Consider the following 20,424-nt stretch of genomic DNA (forward strand, 5'->3'; position numbering starts at 1 on the left):
GTGTGCTGCACTCGAGCTGTCCTCTGTTGAGTGAGCGAGCAGGGTTAGAGGCTGGGCAAATGGCCGTCACCATAGTAACCAGATAACTTCCCCGGCCCCAAGTCACTCAGTCAGTCAGTCATGACAAGCGAAGCCTGGGAACATCAAACAGAAAGAACATGGTGTCCCTAGGCATCTTCAAATAAGACAAAGGTAGATGGTAGAAAATCGGAGAAGTAAATGTGTGTGTATGTGTGTGTGAGGCTTTATCATGCATACTGAAAAACATTAAAAAAAAAAAAAAACCCTTTCTCATTACATGGCACTGAGCCTGAATTGTGACTACTCTGATAGCATCAACACCTGCCAGTAATATTGTTAGATCCAAAAGCCTGCTTTGAGGGAATAGCACCTGTCTGTGCATTCTGCACCACTGTCAGCTTGTCTCAGCGCGCGTATATAGGATCCGCTTTATTTTTTCCAAGGGACAGTCTCGGAGTCCAGGTGTGTGCCAGATCTGCTGTCTGTGCCCAGGGCTCCTGATGGCATCCAAGCCCCCGTGGTAATCAGCCCACTCTGCCTGCTGTTGCAGCCCGCCTGCCTCCTCCTCCTCCAGTGGCTCGTTTCAGAAACATCTGGTGGTTTACATGCAGCACACACCACCTGCCAGACGCCTCGCAGGCAGTGGCACCGCTCGCACCTCTTGAGTCCGCCCCAACAACAACGCGACGACACAGAAATCACCAGGAATATCTAGACAAAATGTGGCGGTGGAAGACAACGGCAGATGAAAATGCTGAGGGTTTTTAACTTCTGCTCGGGCTTTCTGCAGATGTAGCCCTTGTGAGCAATCTGTCAGCTGATTTGTAAGTGCTTAGTCATTACACTGTGGGACAGCAATTGGGAGGGGTGAGTTTTTCCACCAAGATGTATGGTCGTCCTGCAAACCAGGTGAAAATGTAGCTTACAAATTACATTTAGGACAATGCTGTGATGTGTCAGTTAACTCGCCTCATTAGCTTTAAAACATCGTTTCTTGAAATATGTTTTTTAAAATTCATTCATGCACCTTGACCTACACAACTCTCCGATTGCTAAATGTGAAAGAAAACAAATGTTTTATGCAGCAGTTAATTCAATTTAATCATAGAAGCACAAGGCATTAACATATTTGTATTGTTTTTTTTCTTATCAAATAACATTTATAAAACTATTGTGCAAAACAATGTCCTTTTAATCTTCTTCAAAGGCTCTGCACCAGTGGATAGTCATAGTCCTCTTAAATTAGGAAATATAACAAGTATGCATAATTTAAACAGCAAGTTGTAAGCTTATACACTTTATATACATTTTTACACAGACCTGGATTTTAAGCACCCCTTACTCAATGATAAAGAACAAGGCGGCTTTTACAATCAGCAAGAAAATCAATAGGCTGTACAGAGAAAACTATAAAAAACAAGCAGTGAACTTTTGCTGTTTGGCAGATTCTTTTTAAGGAGCGTTTCCCAGGCATTTGGCTGTTTTAAGGTGTTAAAAAATGACCAGTTTGAAAGGGCATTTTTAAAATCTGGACAGGACAGGACAGGACTGTACAAAATGTAACAGTAAAACTTGTTGAACATGCAGTCTACCAGCAAATCGAAACCAAAAGTCACAAAAATACAAAATAAATACAATAAAGTTAATACATTTCAAGTTATTAGCTGACCTTCTCGTCAAAAGATTCACCGTGATCGTGACAGAATCTGTCCTCTGTCGTCTCACATTAGTGAAGGTGTACACAGAGTGAGGGAGACGACGGAGCTGACAACAAATCAGGCTGAATATCTGCTGACCTACAGTATAGTTTGATGTGAAATAAATGTCTTTTGAAATACAGAGAAATCAGAAATGTTTATAGGCCGAATAGATGTAAACACCTTGTGCTGACATTTTCTTAACAGTAGTTCATGCCATCTTTGTGCATTACCACACTTTCGGATATTTTTTTTGTTTTTACCAGCCATTCTAAATATGTTTCCAGTATGTGTACTGCTGAGAGTACTTTAGTGTTTCTCTACTTCGCTCACATACAGCAGATGGTCCTCTGGAGACTTCCCATGGCTCTTGCTGAGGTGAAGCTTGATGGCGTGCTTAGTGGCAAATTTACGGATGCAGAGCTGGCAGCGGTACACTGACCCATTACTACTGCAGTCTTCTTGTGATTGTGGAGAAAGGAAGGACTCCAGGGGCACTAGTTTCTCAGTGAGACTGTGGGAGTCCCTGACAGTCTGTTTTGGGGACAGCTTGGCCAGGTCCCTGATTCTGAACCCTAGGTGGGCTTCCAGGTGGCATACATACGCTGCTGGGGTGCGAATCTGCGAAGCACAGTCACTACAGAAGAATATAGGTTGACCGGAGTCCAGGTTCTTGAGGAACTTGGTTCTGCCAGTTCTCCTTAGCTGGTACTTAACGTTAGCCAGCCAGTGGCTGATGGTGGTCATGGAGAGGCCTGTGAAACGAGACACGTGCATTCTTTCTTGTGGGCTGAGGTCGTTGATGATGTACTTCCCCTCTGATGTCTGCCTCAGGCTCGAGGCAAAGTGGGCCTGCAGAAGGAGGAGGTGCTGGGGGTTCCAGTTGGAGTGACGGCCTTTGCGTTTGTGGCCGTGCAGGGAGGCGTCGTCGTCATCGTGAGTAGAGCCCACGATCTCGGTTTTGTCTGTGACTCGGGACCGAGAGGGAGGCTTTGGGACATGGTGGGACTGTGTCAGGTTCCTCAGCATGTCTGAGATATCCGACAAAGCGTTTTCATGCAGGGGGCTGCTGGATGTGTAGGGAGAGACAACTGTTAGCTTTGCAGGGGTAACAAGAGAGGAGGGGGAGATGGAGGAGGCTGTGGATGAAGGGGTTAGGGGGGCTGAGCCTACAGAGCCCCCTCTATCACTTTTCCCTTTTGTGAGGTCCATAGGCTGGTCGTCACTGGGCTGGCAAAAGCTATTATCAACTACACTTTCCGGCTTTTTGGTCTGTGAGGGAGGAGCGGCCACAGCAGCCCTCTCAGCCATGCTCTGGCTGAGCCTGGAGAGCAGGCTCAGGGGATCTTGGTTTGGCAAGGAGGGCTTGGCTGCTTTCCCCAAATGAATGTTCATTACTGACTGAAGAGCACTTAGAGGGTTGACAAAGGGCTGCTCTGGAGGAGTATGGCCAGTGATAATGGCGGTACTGCATCTCAGCGTAGAGGCAAGCGGGGATTTGACTGCTGTCTCTCTCTTGGGCTCTGTTGCCGGGGATGCTCTGTCGCTATGACTTCCCCTGTCGCTATTGGCCGGGGTGACTGCCCTCCATTCCCTAGGCGAGTCTGCCTCTCCTCCCTTGTGTGACTCTCCAGCCTCGCTGCTACAGGGAGAGAGGTGGTTCTCCATCTTTGGAGATAACTGCTTCACCCTTTGCTCTACTTTTGCTACTTTCTCAGTCACTTTTTTCACTAAATCCTCCATCGCCTGGAAGTTGTTGCTGGGGAAGGGGGAGGACTGGCTAAGTGGTGGGGAGACGAGGGGCTGGTTCTTGGCAAGGGAGGACAATGCTCCGTCCCCTCCGTTGAACAAGAACTTCATCGGGGAATTCTTGTCCATGCTGCCTTGCTGGAGTTTGAGGGCACTGGGGAACTGGTAGGCTGCATGGATACTAGGATAGCCCCCCCAACTTGGATTCCCACTCTGTGCCTTGTTGATGGCTGATGTCACAGTGTTTTCCAGTGATTTCAGAATATCAAAACCCCCCTTAGGGCTCTCCTTCAGGTCCTCTTCAGTTAGATAGCTATACTTTGAGATGTCATATTTCTCCTCCTTCTCAGCATCCTCCTCCTTCCCAACTGAAACTTGCTTCTCATTTCCAACAGCCTCCTGCTTAGTGCACTCCTCCTCTACCTCCTCCTTTTTGATCTCTTTTAGAGGAGGGGAGGTAGCGGGGGGAGTCGTCGTAGTTTGAAGAGGTGGAGGAGAGAAGGTGGAGGGTGCGAGTGGGACAGACTGGACCCTGTGTTCAGTGGGTGTGGTAACTGTTCCAGGGTTGGGGGAGGTGGCCTCGGGGAGTGTTTTGATTCTCTTTCCCACAGAGCTGGTCACCCTCAGGAAGTGTCCTGTCACCATCATGTGGGCTCTCAGCTCTTGCAGTGTATTATGGGAACTCCCACACTCCATGCACTTCAGGATCTGAAATTTGTTAGATTCAAACTGCCAGGTATAGCTGGCGCCGTTCTGGTGGCCGTAGCGGTTATTAGGGGTGGTGTAAGGGCTGGAGGAGGATTTCTGTGAGGGCTCACTCAGGTCTGCCTGCAGGTGCTTAGCTTTGGGGGTTCCTTCTCTAGACCGTGGCGAGGCGGTGAGGTCCAATCCCACGTGTCCCCTTTTCTTTGAGGACATGATTTTGGCTGCCACAGGGGCCATGGGCTCCTTCAGAGGCACTTTCTGGTAGTGTTTGGTCTTAATCATGTGGACGCTGAGGTCCTGGAGCGACTCAAAGGAGTGACCACAATACATGCACTTCAAAACTTTCTGGGCATCCTCCTTGCCCTCCATCTCCATCAGGGACCGCTTACGTGGTTTAGACCAGCGCTTTGCACCACTGCCTGCCCTGTCCTGGTTGTCATCACGGTAGTGGCCTGTATCATTCATGTGAACTGTCAGCTCCACCAGGGTGTCATAAGCAGCACTACAGCCCTTACAGCGGAATTTACTGGCCCCAGTGAAGATTGAGCCAAACAGCTTTGGGTTTTGCCTGTGGAGCTGGACTGTACTAAAGAGGCTGGGCTCAGACTGAGCAGGGTGACGGCTCTGGGGAGGATGCTGTTGTAGTGTCTTTGCCACTGCAGACTGGTGCCAGTCATAGCTACCACTGCTGCAGCTGCTACTGCTACTAGTGCTGTTGCTGCGAGCTGGCTTCTCAGTGGAAACCGACGTCTGTGCCTGTGGCGCTGTGGAATTAAAGTTCAGCGGTGACCACAAGGGGCTGGTTAGAAAGCTGGAGTAGATAACCTTCATTTGTTCTAAGGTGTCCATGCCTATGGGAGGTGTTTTAGTGCCACCATTCAGAGGTGCTGTGACCAAGTTGCCCTCGGCTTTTCTGGAGGGGCTCTCAAAGTCTGACAGACGGTCACTGGTCTCACTCACATGTGACTCACTGTCCATCTCTTGTCCTGAGAGCTCTGCGGCCCCAGCTGATTCCTGGTCACATGCCTGCTCCTTGGCAGGCCCTACGCTTTGCTCCACAAAATCATCTTTCATGGGAAGGTCATCCTGAGGGGCCGAGGGCAGGTCGTCTGCTTCCGCCTCCTCATCCTCCACAGTGTGCTCTGTCAGCTCCTCAGGAGAATAGGCTGCGAGGAGAATGGAGACAAAGAGAGAAAGAAAGAGATGAGTTAAATTGCAGGGAGTGAACACGCTATGTTAGAATAACTGGAGAAAAAGTTTCCCTGCTATGTGTGCCCGAGGACTCCCAGGGATAAATGAGCCATCTGTGTGGGAGCCTTTAAAGCTGAGCTGAGAAATTACAGTCATCCCATTTCACCTCATCAACCGTTGAGGTGTTATTTTCCTCTAGGCGAGCCTGTATTTATATACTACCCCAGCCACACGGAACTTATGCCTCCCCTCTTTTCACTCCTTCTATTGGAGGAAAACAAAAAAGAAATATCTTGGCAAAAACATAATGCGCCATTTTATTTATCTCAGGGCGCAACAGCTTGAAATGAAAACTAAATCTGAAATTAATGAAGCCCAATCTCACTGTGGCATTCTCCTCTGGGGTAATAAATGAGTTGGATCAACCTCCATCTGTCAGTTAATATGTCTGACGCCTCTTCATCTGCCTCTTCTCTGATTACACACACATACATACAGACACACACTCGCACACATGCGCACAGAGACAAAGAGCATATCTTGGAGAATTTCAAGAAAGGGATGTCAGGATTTTGTTGATGAAATTTTGACATGTTGAACAGACATCCTACGCTGTCATCTGGACTAAAGTGAGTTCATTAGTTTCTTAATATGTGAAAGATAGTCAATACTCTGGGTTCAAGCTGCAGTCTTAAAAGCAAATCTCAGCTAGTCTAAACAGGTGTTGAATGTCGTGCAAACGTAATACAAATACATTTCCCGATCATAAAAACAGAAACGAACGGGGGGAAGAAAATGAGACAGAGGGGAAGAGCGGGATAAAGAGGACGAGGTGAGAATGAGGAGCATCAACATGATGGCAACGCATAAGCGATCTGTCACTTTGCATGTTGGTGCCCGCTGTTTAACATGGAGAGGGATGATGAGTGTGTGCGTGCATGTGTTTGTGTCTATGTGTGCTGCTGGGCTCCGCACACAAACTCCTGTGTCCACCCACCCAACACCGACTCACCCACCACTCACCCCCTTCTTCCGCAGTGTCACCATGCCCCCTCCCTCATTTCCTGTCCACCTCACTCACGAAACCGCTCAACTTAAGGAAAAACAAATAATCTCTGAAAATAGCTGATGGCCTGTGGACAGGTCTGCGGCCATTTGGACAATATTGTAAACTAAGACAAATGCCACAGAAAGAAGCTGTAGGTATAAGCTTTAATGGTTTGGGCACTCGTACAGTTGAGCTCGGGCGTGTGGACACAAACAGGCACACACACGCATACACACACACTGTGACTAAATCCTTCATTCCCCCCACCGCCCCACGCACTCACGTCCAGTCTAAACAAAAATGTCATAGCTGAAATAACTCTCATTTCCAGTGCTAACAGCCAATCTCTAGGCAGCCATGCGGCTGGCGCTGGTCTGATTTGGGCCCTGGGGGCACAGTCAGCAGGCAGCCCCACTGAGAGGCCAGCCTAATGGAGACCTGGCAGGTGCAGCCCACTCTCCGTCCTCCCGGAGATTTGGTTTGTCACTGGGTATCCATTACCTGCCATTCTCCGCTGATAGGCCCCGACAGCCCTGATCAAAAGATGTCGTCGGGCCCCAGTCCGCTTGGCAGTCAGTGGCATGTCGTTTGTAAAAAAGGCCAAGCAGGGTGTAAATAAAATGACATGATCACTTCCCCGGCCCCTCATGTTCTGGACACAATTATGATAATGTGGATGTGGAGGGGAGGGAGGGGTCTGGGAGGATGGAGAAGGGGGCGAGGAGGTAAATCGCTCATGCTCGGGCAAACACGCAAGGCAGATATCTCACTGCGACCAGCGCTCAAGCGACTGCCCACACCCTCTTTCCGTTACTTTCTCTTCCGCTTCTCTTCTGGAAGGTATTCGTGTCAGACTCTCATTTGAGAGAGGAAATCCAGCCAGGATGAGGTAGTTAATGTGTTTGTATCCTCACTAGCTGGTCACGGATGTCAGCTCGCATCAGGCGAGCCTGGCACACCGCTTGACCAAGTTGTCAGGTCACCTTTCTCTTATTCCGCATATTTCTTCACATTGTCTCGCTATTTCATCAAACTATTGCCATATCCAATTTCACGTCACATTGTCACATTCGTAAACCTTCCCAGTGCTCTCTCTGTGCCTTAACTTGGTAGTAAATGTTTTACATTTCACGCTAATAGAGCTGCGGCCCTATAGGTTATTGTTCGTTTGTCATTAGACGGCATAGAGAGGGGGAGAGAAGTCCAAGAGGACCAGCTATAAAACCTACAGAGTCTAGCCATGCTCCCAGGCAATTTAAAATGCAAAACAAAAACCATTATGTCTGAGCACTATCTGTTAATTTAATCCCCAATGACTGATAATCCATCACACAGGGCGACAACCACATCCAATTATTCTCCCTGGCTTGACTGACAACAGAGGTGATTTATCAAGCTAATAAAAGGTGATGGGAGTATAGAGGCTCCCTTAGAATAAAAAAAGCAGAGGATTATGAATACAACAATACTCTTGGATTGCAGTCTTAACTAATATCTGAGCATATGGTGTAGGGCCAATGTATGAGTTTTCCTAGTGTGTGTGAGAGAAAGAGAGTGTGTGTGTGTTCATGTTATGATAAAGTGAGCTGATGCCATGTGGGGGAAAGACAAGAATCATTAGGTTCCATGATTGATTCCTTAGGGTGGGGGGTGGGGGGTGAGAAGGGTAGGAGGTGCACTTTCGCACAATCGACATCTCAGTCACGGCTCACACAGAAATAGCAATAACGCGTTCACACAAACACTAAAGCTGCAGAAAAGAAGTCTCGCATGCAGAAACGCACACCTCACCTTGAGATACACAACCTCAAATACACCCCCACGTAATTATAAATAAAGCTAGTCAGTCAGTTATGACACCAGACCCCCCCTCCCTTCCCAAACACACTAACACACTCATACACGCACGTAGATGCAAGCGATGAGGAAAGACAGTGACATCTTGGCATGCAGGAGGCATTCCTGTGGAGTATCATTTTCATAAACATAAGGGCCGCAGACGAGGAGGGAGAGATCATCTGATAGAAATACTGCAGTGCTGCTCTGACGATCAGGAACAACAGACAGGGCAGGGACAGGGGGTGATTAAGCAGGAAGGTGCTGTGGCTGCCTCTAAAGCAGAGCCTCTCAGTGTCTCTCTCTCGCTCTGTCTCCTTTCCTCTGTCCCATGGGCTATTTCTCCTCAAGTGCTGCTGAAAGCACTGTCTGTTTTTGATGCTGCATTTTAAATAGGCCTCGTACACAAGAGTGATGAGGACCTTAAAAAAAAAAAAAATCAATCACATGTTTCTCAAGTAGAAATCTATGTCCTCCTTTCTTCGCAAGATTATCACAGCGTCGAATCAGCAAAAACATTTGAATATCTCGTCCTGTACCTTTTTTACATCGAGTTACTGCTGATTCCCGTCCCTTGTCTTAAATCTGTCCCCTTGAAGACCACAGTGCATATTCCTGGTCTGGCCTCCACAGCTGGGAAAACAGTCTGGGAGTCAGATCACACCCAACAGCAGCGGGGTAAACAGGATGTGTCATTAAAAACTCTACCTGAGTTTGACCCTCTCAAATGACTGCTTGGTCTCTGGGAAAAAAAAAAAAAAAAAGAAGGACAACCTTGCCACAGGCGTCGTGATATAAAAAAGGTGAGTCCTTTGAGCGGTCATCATGAGTACAATATTTCATCTGTGCTTCTTTTTTTTTATGCAAAAAATAGCATAGATGGCAGATGTCTGTGTATTGTGGTTAAAAGTACATTCTGTCTGTTTCTTTTTCTGAAATTGTGCAAAGATACGGTGAAAAGAGGATCTGTTTAAGTCCACGTGAAGCTCCTACTATGTGAAATAATGTGCTACGTACTTCATGAACCAATTTAACCTATAATGTTAATTCAATGTGTACATTTTTGTGCATTACACAAATAGAAGAGAGGAAAAAGAGGGCTTGATTATCGTCCTTGGGGATTTTTTAAGACAATAAAACAGAAACTACCTCTACTGCAAAAGCAATGTTTATATAGGTTTCATAACTTGATCACCTCTTTATTTACGATTTAATCACTGCAAGCATAGACAACTGTTCGGTGCACAATGACACAACTGGGATACAGGAAATTGTCTACATGGGTGGTCCCTTATAGCCTACTGTTTAGATTACTAAAAAAGCTTTATGGCATTGTTCAAAGACAAAAAAATCAATCAGATTTTACAGTCTATTGTTTATGGTTAATTACATTATACAACAATGACTTATAATTGGATTTTGTCCTATATACATTGAGCTGTGTTTCTTGTGCAAATGATTACATATAAATAAAGTTTATAATAATTATTATCCATGTGAAAAAACAGAGGAAACAAGGTTAGACGATCACATGTTAGTTGACATATTTTAAGTCAGTCTGTGATCAGATTCGAGAGAGAGGAGAGAGTTAAACTGTGTCACAACGACAAGTGTTTCTTGACATGTGTACAGTATTTTAACCGGACCTTGACGCCCTTAAACCAACACAGCACCTCAGCAGGGGGCTTTCGCTGACAGGAAACAGCTCCAGAAAGCTACAGGACAGGAAGTCACCTCAGTCTCAAATCAAAAAAAAAAAAAGCAACCCACAAACCACCGACTTCCACTCACTCTCTCAAGTTTCCCAGCAGCCTAAAACTCTTTAAATAGATTAGAATAATTTAGTCCAAAACAGCCCCATTCTGTCAAAATAGCAGCAGATCAGTAACATACCTAAAATGCCTTTCTGTTGCACACATTTGTCAAAGCAACACACTCAATCAAACTTAGTTCTCTCCCTCCTTTTCCCTTTGATCCTTACAGGCTGCCTCAAAGTCCCACGAGAAAATATGTAACAGGTGATCTGCGGCCATTTGAAAAATTAACAAGTCCTGACATAATTCGCTTTTTTCGGATGTGACCGCAGACGGCTGTCTTTAATGCTATTCGGTTTTTTGTAGGTTGTTACTACATAACTCCGCTGCCTGCTACAGTACATTATGCTTCTACAGGCTATCATGTTACAAGCGATCGTGGATGTGTCTGTCAGTTTTTTTATTTGTGTGTGTTCTCTACCCCCTGATGGCATTGTGAATACATTGTGTCCGCCGATTGTAGTGCAGGATGTGTGATATGGGAGATGGGAAAAACAGAGAGATCATTCTGGCCTCAGGCGAAGCTTAGGGCTGAACCTTGTCAATGCACATAGTAAGAGGAGAGAGAGGGAGAGACAAAGAGAAAATAAGGCTGAGAGAGTGAACAGATTCAACCCTCGGCTGATTGTTGTGTTATGAGTGGACCTCAAAGCTGCCAGCTGCACGTACAGACCTTCAAGACCTGAAAATTCATCTCGTTTATCTGACACGAGACGAGCCGCAAACACATAAAGGCCTCCCGTTACGAACTCCAACGTGGAAGGGAACGAGGTGACTCACAGCTCCAGTCCCAATTTTAAGCTTGACGCAGCCACAATAAGCGATAAAAAAAAGGAAACAAACAAAAAAGCAACACAAACAGCTTCCCCAGGTGCAGAACCAAGGGCAGTAATAAGGATCGCAATGCCACGGGAAGGTGGTGTTCCAGTCCGACATGCACACACAGCCCGTCTCGTCTGATGATATGTAGTCAGGCTGACTTCCTTAAACTATCCCACATCTCTGCCTCCTGCTTTCCATCACTCTTTCTCCAAGCAAAGCTCCGTGAAGCAGAGCTGCTGTTTATTTGCTCGTTCCTTGAACTGTTTAGGCCTCATGTAAAATGTTGTTAAAAGTTTTACTTCACATTACACAGGGCCTCACGAACACTAGTTTCACCGGAGCAGACATGATTAAACATGTCATTTTAACCCGGTAATCTAAAGTAAAGTATTTGACAGTGTAACCTAATGTACTCAGTGTTTCTAACTTTGACACAATACCTTGAAAAATATCAATATCATTTTCAATACCACGGGGAAAAACTGACATTCAGAAGCATACAGTTTGAATTTTTTATTAAAAGATAAATATAACAAGGCTTGACAATGACTTTTCTTTTCATGTTTGGTAGAACAGAGACTGAATGTAGTGAACATTATGTAAAAATAAGACGCTCACTCACGATTAAACCTTTAACGCTGGGTGCTGAATCCTGAATGGATTATTTTCTTTATCCATGTGGTAAACATTAACAATAAGAGAGTGGGAACGTGCAGCTGTTACCAGTGTAACAATACTATGGAAAATGAGTATTGAAACTATTTGAAATATTCAAAATCTATAAACCAATATTTTTACAGCACTAATTTTGTGTCTGTTTCAGTTATCAGCTGCATTGCAGAACTGCATGTGCTCAAACTACGTTAAGTACAGTGAGTCAGAGTCACACAACAGTTTACAAGACAAGTTTAGTTGATGGAAGGTTCCTATTTCTCGTCACCTACAACTGAGTGTTCTTGTTAAGTGTGTTAAACTTAATCTATGTAAAACGTGTCCGATCTGCTCAAGTTTTCTGATCTTTCCATGACCTCACTCATCAATCTGTCATAGTTAATCATGGACGTGTCAGAGTACTATGTATAGGTGTATGATGTTTTGATGTGTCATGACAGATGGGAATGGTAGCCAGAACTATGACGATAGAAGATAAACAACATTCCTTTAAAGTTTGTGCTAACACCTGCATTACTGTAGGTCTGAAATTAAGGTTGGGGCCTAAACGAGGGTTACCGCAGTTCTGCCATTCAGGACAGGTCTAAAGTCAGGCCTACTGTAAGTCCAGAGTAAAGAGCTGATAGTGTGTCAGGAGCTCAAACTGGGGCTACAGTGGAGAATAAGAGATCAGGGCAAACTGGAATTAAAAGGGAATGCCACCTTAATAAAGGACTCCAATGTGTTATTAATTAAGTGTCAATATTTCTGAACACGGGCTACTCCCTCTAAAAGCTAGAAACCAGAAAAGTAAGACTCAGATTTGTGATGTCATATGGTATAAAGTCTGGAGCTGTGCCATAGACAATGTGGACCCACAGTTCTGAAAAAGAAAATGTCCACATATACTCAGAACAATCTTCTGGGTTATCTCAGTGTCATCTATAACATCTTTCCCAGTCAATTGTCTGTGGAGCAGGTCAGACTTTATACCCTATGACATCATATATTTGAGTTTCAGCACTCTGGGTTTTGGAATTGGGAGAGTGTTTCATTTTTACTAATATATTTGGACTGTCTTAGACCATAGTATTAACATGTATGAATTTTGAAAATGGTTGTAGTTCCCCTTTAAGTTGTGGCTTGTAGCTTGAACTAAAACTGGGGCTGTTTAAAGTTGAATCGGGGAGGAAAGGCAGTTTGAGAGTGCGTGAAAGAGTGCGTTCATTGAGCTTCAGCAGACGTAAAATATCCGTCTGCAACTAATGAACATGAACATGAGTGTTGTTAAATCACGTGACAGTTAATGAGGCTCACGGACTGTTTTACAGCACTTAAGGATTTACGGCACAGAGCATGCTGGTGTTGTGTCGAAGATGGTTTCTACGTCGATATGTGTTCACCCAAATCTGAACCAAACCTCTTCCTTTACATGACCGTGGGAGGGGGCGCTACCCACTTCAATGGAAGGGAAACACTTTTTGATGTGGGAACAGACTTCTACAAAACACCGGCATGGTTAGTGCAACTGGCACTTCAGACAGCACAGATACCGGTACGGCTAAAGCCAGTTTGTGTGAATATTTGAAGGAGTTTTATTAACAGATCACTACAGACTCCAGTGGAAAATAATCTCACATTTTAATGCAAATTGTACCCGTTAAGTCTGAAAAAAAATGTCCAAAATGTCAGCCACAATGGCAACAAATCTGAAACGACACATTGAGTTGAAAAAACAAACACAAAACAAAAGAAATGAACATGAACTACTTTATTTTTTGGGCCTGTGAACTGAGTTCAAAAATCAAAATTGTGAATTATGAACGTGAACTAGTTCATTTTAATCTGTGTGAACTAAACTGTGAGCTAGCTCTTGTGAAGTCTGAACTTGCACAACACTGGGTGAAGGGACTAAAGTCGGGGCTTGGGAGTGGGACGAGTAAACCCCTTCTCACAACGCACAGCTGCTGCCATGATCGCCTAGCAACGAGGAGGTGATGGACGCAGCCTGAAGATGGATGGCCACCATAAATCACAGTAGTGAGTAGGAGGAGGAGGAGGTAGGAGACACCGAGAGGGAGCAAGAAGAGGACGAAAAACAAAACAACAGTTTTTTCCCCTATTCCATAGCGGAGCTGGCCTTGCCTTGACCTCTCACTGTACTCTTTTATTCATGATTGTCAGAGAATGACGCGGGGCTGGGGACTCTTCTGGGCAAAGCTTAATGGAAACTTCTAGGTAATCATTACAGTCAGTTAGATTGGATCCAATGGATCATTTTATAATGTACAACTGCAATAAACTGCATTGAGGCGTCTACGTGCCCTTCAGTGTCTAGAGTTTTTCATGATTCCACTAACTTTTTAAAGATGATAATAATGATAGACGATACCTCTCATAAAGCAACCCTCCAGGCAAGGCAATCTGGGTAGTGTAGTTGCGGGATAAACATCCCTGGGCTATCTGATTATGGCCTACTGCTGCGGCACTGGTGTCTAGTAACACTCAGAGAGAGCGCTCAGCCATCCATCACACAGTGAGTGTCTGTCTAAGGCTTTCCACCCTGCTTCTTCTCGTCCTGGCTCTCCAGTTACAGCCATACACGGCCGGCCTAAATAATATTCTTCATGATAAATGGCACTATAAGCCTGGTATCCATCATTAATCTGATTTTTAAAGAAGCATCCATCTTGGAGAGAGCCTGTTAGGGCCACGGGGGAGCAGAGCAGCTCGGGTTCATTTAAAGGCCAGGCTGCTGCATGAGTGATACCTGTCAGCCGTGCTCATCAGGGAGCAGCGCACACACACACACACACACACAGACACACACACACACCCGAACGGCATTAAACATTGACGCCATATGGCCACACGTGCACGCGCGCACACACACACCTCCACAGCGCCCCTACGTGCATTTGTCGCGCATATATTATGAGTAAACAACACCAACACACTTGTCGGACTTTGTGTACTCACTAAGCATATTTCTCCCCTTCATTCAGACATCTAGAGACGTGTCATGGAAGAACATTCTGTCACTCATCAAAACACAACTCAGTGTAACTCAATCCTCCCTGTCATCTCGAAAAAATCTCCCCTCCCAAACGCTTCTCCTCAAGGGCTTCAGGAAAACTCACTCTTCCCTGGAAAAACTCTCACACACAGACACACACACGCGCGCGCGCACACACACACACACACAAATGACAGTCTCTTTTCCCAGCTCTCCATTCCTCTGTCTCTCTCCACTGACTCTGCACCTCATTCTCCATTCCTCTCCTTCTCTTTGTTTCTCTCAGTCCACTCTCTGTCTAGTTTTCCCCTCTTTCACTCTCTCTTTCTCTTCCTCTCTGCCCCCTATCCACCTCCCTTCTCTGTGTGTCTGGTAAAGCCTGTTTGATAAATGACACACGTCACCGTGTCAGAAGCGAAGGGTGGGTCAGTGATAAATGACTCTGTTGAAAAGGAAATCGGCTCTCTGGCATGGCCGGGCTATTCTCCTCCTGGATTGGGTTTCAGGACCCCTGAAGACCGGAGCAGCTCAGTTTCCCCGAAAAGAGCACACATCCCACCAGGCTCTGACGCTCGCTACCTCTGGGAGGGGTGGGAGACAAGAGAGAGAGAGTTGGTGGGTGGGAGGTGGGGTTGGAGGGATCCAGCCTGTCCCAATTGTCGCTACAGTGCAGCTGCATCTATCACAACAGCGGTGGGACTATTTTTACAAAGCCTCCGACTCAGTGCCCAGACAGCAGTCCCAGGCTGAAAACCTCGGCTGAAAGCACACTGAAAGCTGAAAGGGAAGAGTGGATGGCTAACGGTTTTCTATTTGTGACACTACTACAGCACTTATACTCCTCTTTCTCTCCCGAAGCCCAACCCTATGGCTTGACATCTGCCAAGTGTGTGTTAAAAAGGAGAGAAGGCCCACTTCACCACCCCCGCTCTTCTTCTCCTCATCGTCCCCACCACCACCACCAGCGCCTCCTCCTCTTCCCCCCCCTGCCCTCTTTCTCTCTTCTCTTACACTGTCTCTTTCACTCACTTGCTGGCAGGGTGGCACTGTTATCATTACACAGGCAGGATTTATGGAGTCAGGGCCTATGGCAAAAACAAAAAGGCATCTGTCAATACCTGTGGGAAACACTCTGTCAGCCTTCCTCCTCCTCCTCCCTCCACTGGTGCTCACAGCCTCATTAGGTATGCACTTATCAGACACATAGATCACAGACGTGACTCAACCTCACCGGAATCCAGCCACAGGACTTTCATTAGCAACGGGGCCTGCAAGGCCAAAACATTTGCCGCGCTCACACCTGCAAACAACGCCAGCGGAGGCGTATTGTTGTTAAGGAACGCTAACACTGTCAGCCCGTATGTCGGTCGAACAATTAAGTCCCAACTCATGCTCCCCCGCTGCTTCCGTAAGGGCATGCTTTTCACACATAAACAACAGGAAGGCAGACAGATATAAAAACAGCTTACTTCATTTCACTTGCTGCGTTTACAACCCGGTCGCAACATGTGCGCATGTGTCTGCAATGTGCGCTCGTATCTTTACTAGCGTCAACACATGCATGTGTGTGTGTGCTATGTCCTGTGGTGTGCAAAGACAGAGGGAAGAGAAGAGAAGAAGAAACTGAGCAACGTAGACGGGCCTAAAGAGCTCAGAGAATTATGGCCTAACCCCAGCAGGTGGTCTACAGTTACAATTCCTTTCATCACTATCCTGTGCCAAATGGCATACACACACGTTCAAACTCAACAAATCAGAAAGTGCATGCACACTGATTTGGGCGCACACACACACTTGCAGACGGACATGAGTGATGGCTGACAGTCTGGCAGCTATAATCCTGACCCTGCAGAAAGAAGAGACTGCTGCTGTGGAGCCAGGTCCAAATCAGACTAAGCCCCCCAACTCCTCTCCTTGTGTGTGCAGCTCTCTCTTGTACACACATGACCAGATCACAGGTTATGACATGGCCTGACAGTGCGCTGACACATGCAACACTCTGGATACTGAAAACACCCACACCATTCTGCACAACATACTGTACAGGTTATACATTCCAGCGAAATAGCTGCATCTCTGCCCGCACGTTGTAAAGCCAATGTCGACTTCCTGTTAAGTCGCCGGAGTATTTCAACTTTCTGCAGCCATTTCAATAGCTTCAGGCCTCAAGCTTGCGGTGAAGCTAATCGCCAGCCACGAAGGGAAGTAGGTCTGTATTTCCACAGCTGGGAGAGTCTGTTTCTCATGTTTGCTCGGCTGTTTACGTGGCCAGCTGCCCTCGGTTGTTAAGAGCACTCAGACCTGACCCAGGTAGGCAGGCCCATTTGTCACCTGCAGCGGAAAATTGAGTTACAGCACAACCAAAGGCGAACGGCTCTGTGTAATATCAAGTTGATTACATCAAAGTGGTGGCAAACCTCATTGGGCTGGGCACCCCGAGCTTGTCATCTCCAATCACAGGGCCTGTCAGGACTCCATCAGCCTCACGGCTAATTGGACCAACGCTAATGAAGCAGGCAAAACAAGTTTTGTACTGTGGAGAGAGAAACCCTCTCAGACAGAGGAAGGAAAGAAAGAGAGGGAGAAGCTGACAGTGTGTGTTGGAGAGACAATGAGAGAGCAAAGCAGTGTGTGTGTGTGTGTGTGTGTGTGTATGTGGAGGGGAGGGGGGTAGATTTTTCATGCAAGTCTCAAGGTTGCAGTGGGCTGACTCTCCCCCTAAGTCCCTAATCAAGGCCCATCATCTGTCATCCTTTTCTTTGCTCTCTCTATCACCATGCTCTGTGCTGCAATCAATTCATCATCACCCTTTGTGTGCCACTGAACAGTTGACAACTTTATAACTTGCAGCTGCACAGGCTGACTGACAGGGGTGGAAGGGGAGCATGAAAAAATGAAGAAATGAATAGATGAATGAATGAACAAAGAAGCGTGGTTTCAGGAAGAAAAAGTTGTTTTCTAAAAACACAAAACGATCTATATTACAGCCTTTTATTCCCTTTCGTCAACAGAGAAACAGCAGTGTAGCAGGGAGGAGAGAGGCGAGGAGGAGTGGAGGAGATGAAAAAAAAAACATCCTTCTCACTGATCTGAAATCAGAAAGCTTTCAGTCATTCTTTATGTGCTCCCCGCGGCCACTCTGAGCCAGTGAGCATGTACATTAGGCTGGGGCATTTTGATGAAATAAAAGCCCAGGCCAGCTTATGGCTAAACAGAATGGGAGCACTCACTCAGCCTGTCTCTGATTGACCATTAAAGCCATTGATGAATGGGCCTGTCAGGGGAGAGACAATTAAATCAAACATGAAACAAAGCCGTTGTGACGGCCCGGTCTGACAGAGCAAACCCATTCCTCCCCTCCATTACATAGCACACGGCTCCTTTTACAACCTCTAACCCACTCCTCCCGCCTCCTCTACCCACTGTGTGTGTGAGTGTGTGTTCAAAGTGAACAAGTGAGCATGTGCACATGGGAGTGCGATGTTCTCTGCTGGAAGTGTGTGTGTCTGTCTGTGTGTGTGATGTCTCACTGTGAAACCACTTTGTCCCCCCCTTCTTTCACTTTTTCGTGAGTCAGTTGACCATCACAGTGAGAGAGAGCCAAAGTGTGCATGTGTGTATGTGTGTTAGTGAGAGAGAGAGAGAGAGAGAGAGAGAGAGAGAGAGAGAGAGAGGGTAAAAAGTACACAGGGCCTTTCAAAGTGGTTTAAACGTGACGTCAGGGGCCTGCAGCACATGGTGGGAAGTGATTTTCTGATGCAAATCGGGAAGGATCAGATCAAAGCCGCATGACAGCCAATCAATCAACCGTCAAATCAGACATGGCAACTGTCGATTATGGCTCCTTCCAGCCCACGAAACCCCATTGTCTACTCTCAAATTGTTTATCTTATCCCAAGAAAGAAAAAAAGCTCAGAGGTAGGGCTTTTTTTCCTCCACAGCTTGTGCAAAGAAGTTATGCGCTCGGATCAAATGCGCACAAAGCCCTTATGTCCCCCTTATGGCACGCCTCGGGCACTCACCACCAAGAAAACACTGTTTATTTCCACCGGATTCACCCTTACAGATCAAAGGTACATGGCGGGTAGGATCGGTACACTGTCAGGGATTCAAGTTGGGAACAATAGGAAGCGAAAGTTTACAGCAGGCAACTCATCCGACGGGACTACAGTAGCTGCACAGCGTGGAGAGCCAAACGCAGAAGCACAGATTGTTGTATACAAACTGTACATCCGCTTTAACGAAGCCAACAGTTTCTATGAGGTCTCACAAGAGTAGCCAAGAGTGACAAAGCGGATCGTTTGTGAGAGACAGAGAGAGGAAAAAAGCACAAAGTGGAAACGGAAATGCAGTGACTGTAAAGTGAGCTCTACAAAGCAAAGGTAACATCCGCAGTTTTGTGACAGTAAAGCTGATTTTTTTACGCACGATATAAATGGATACACGTACCTGCTGCGCGCTTGGGCGCTTCTTGTTTCCTCCGCGGCATTTTTTATTTGTGGGGATTTCCGTCAAACTCTTCTTTTTTTTATTTAATATACCCCCTCGCCGTATCCGGGAAGATCCACCTCTACTCAAAAAAGATTCACGCCTTCGTGTAGTAGACTGCACAACATCGGGGAGTCCGATGGGAAGAAAAACTAAAAATCATCGTTACGGAATCGCAGCCTGCGGGAAAAGTCAGCGGAAAAAATAAATAAACGAGGTAGGGGGGTGGATGTTTTTTTTTTGTTGTTTTTTTTTGGGTGGTGTGATCGCGTTGAGAATGTCAGCGGTGATAGCCAGCGTCCACCTCGGCTGCCTGGTCTGGCAACAGGCAAAGTTGAGGGATAAGAGAGATGATCGCGTCACTCACAGCAGGAGAATGGGCAAACCCACCGCTCCGTTAACTCTTTACTTCTCAGAGAGGGGCGGACACCTCGCACGAGTGTCCTCCTACCTCTGCTTTTTCATGTGAATCACAGCTCAGGAGCTATTAGTGGATTATTACAACACAGCAGGCTGATAATGACCAACACAACCACAAACAGATAGGATGATATTCCAATAATGTCCCCACATATGTGTCACCATACCTGAATTCAACCTTTATCACATTTTTACTTTGAACCCGTCACAGTCATATTTCTATGGAAATGCATGACTTTGCTGTGTTTATATTTAATGATCATTATTGGCCTTTTAAAGGTCTTTTAAGCGATTACAATTGACGTTATAGTGACATTTGTTACAGGCTTTGCATCAATTTGCAAAACACTTAATAATATTTTATTAAATATCACATTTCCAAAGCTTCTGTTCAGGTTCATGATCATTTTTAGATCTGACTTGTTTGAAAAAACTCTTAAACAGCCATTTAGGACAGTATTTATTACAGTTTTTTAAAACACATTTTGATTTTTAACATTAAATTTATTGTCATTGCACAACATAATTGCAGTTTAGCATCTTACCACAGTGCAAACAGTTGCAAATGTGCATATACATATATTTAAAGATAAACATATGCACAGAATGAGCATTAAACCAGAAAGAGAAGATACATTTTATTTTATAGCCTAAACATAGCCATAGATTTCGGGGGGATACAGGGGACATGACCCCTTCAGTATTTAAAACATGTGCATTTGTCCCCCTCCCCCAACATAACTTTATTTTGATTAAATTAAGGACATCTTTACAAACAATGCAAAAACTGATGCATTAAAATGAATCAGAATGCAGCAAATTAAGTGATGCACAAAATTTCCTGGGTGCGTACCCCAAACTACTGTGTGTCCCCTTTAATGCTGACATGAAACCTACGTTCTTGAGCTTACAAAATAAACAAACTAATACACAAAATGTTTGTCATGTAACCATTAAAGTATGGAC

The 20,424-nt window shown here is 45.7% G+C and overlaps 1 protein-coding gene across 1 annotated transcript; it reads right to left on the reverse strand.

Moving 5' to 3' along the window:
* Nucleotides 1-299: 299 nt before the first annotated feature.
* tshz3a (teashirt zinc finger homeobox 3a) lies at nt 300-19,421 on the reverse strand. Its single transcript, XM_050073536.1, has 2 exons — nt 19,000-19,421; nt 300-5,338 (listed from the first exon to the last, which is right to left on the reverse strand). Exons 1-2 carry the CDS (start codon nt 19,037-19,039, stop codon nt 2,028-2,030), a joined length of 3,351 nt encoding a protein of 1,116 aa, XP_049929493.1. The 5' UTR covers nt 19,040-19,421; the 3' UTR covers nt 300-2,027.
* Between the last annotated feature and the right edge of the window lie 1,003 nt (nt 19,422-20,424).

Source organism: Epinephelus moara, chromosome 20 (assembly GCF_006386435.1).
Source record: "Epinephelus moara isolate mb chromosome 20, YSFRI_EMoa_1.0, whole genome shotgun sequence".
Lineage (NCBI taxonomy): Eukaryota > Metazoa > Chordata > Actinopteri > Perciformes > Serranidae > Epinephelus > Epinephelus moara.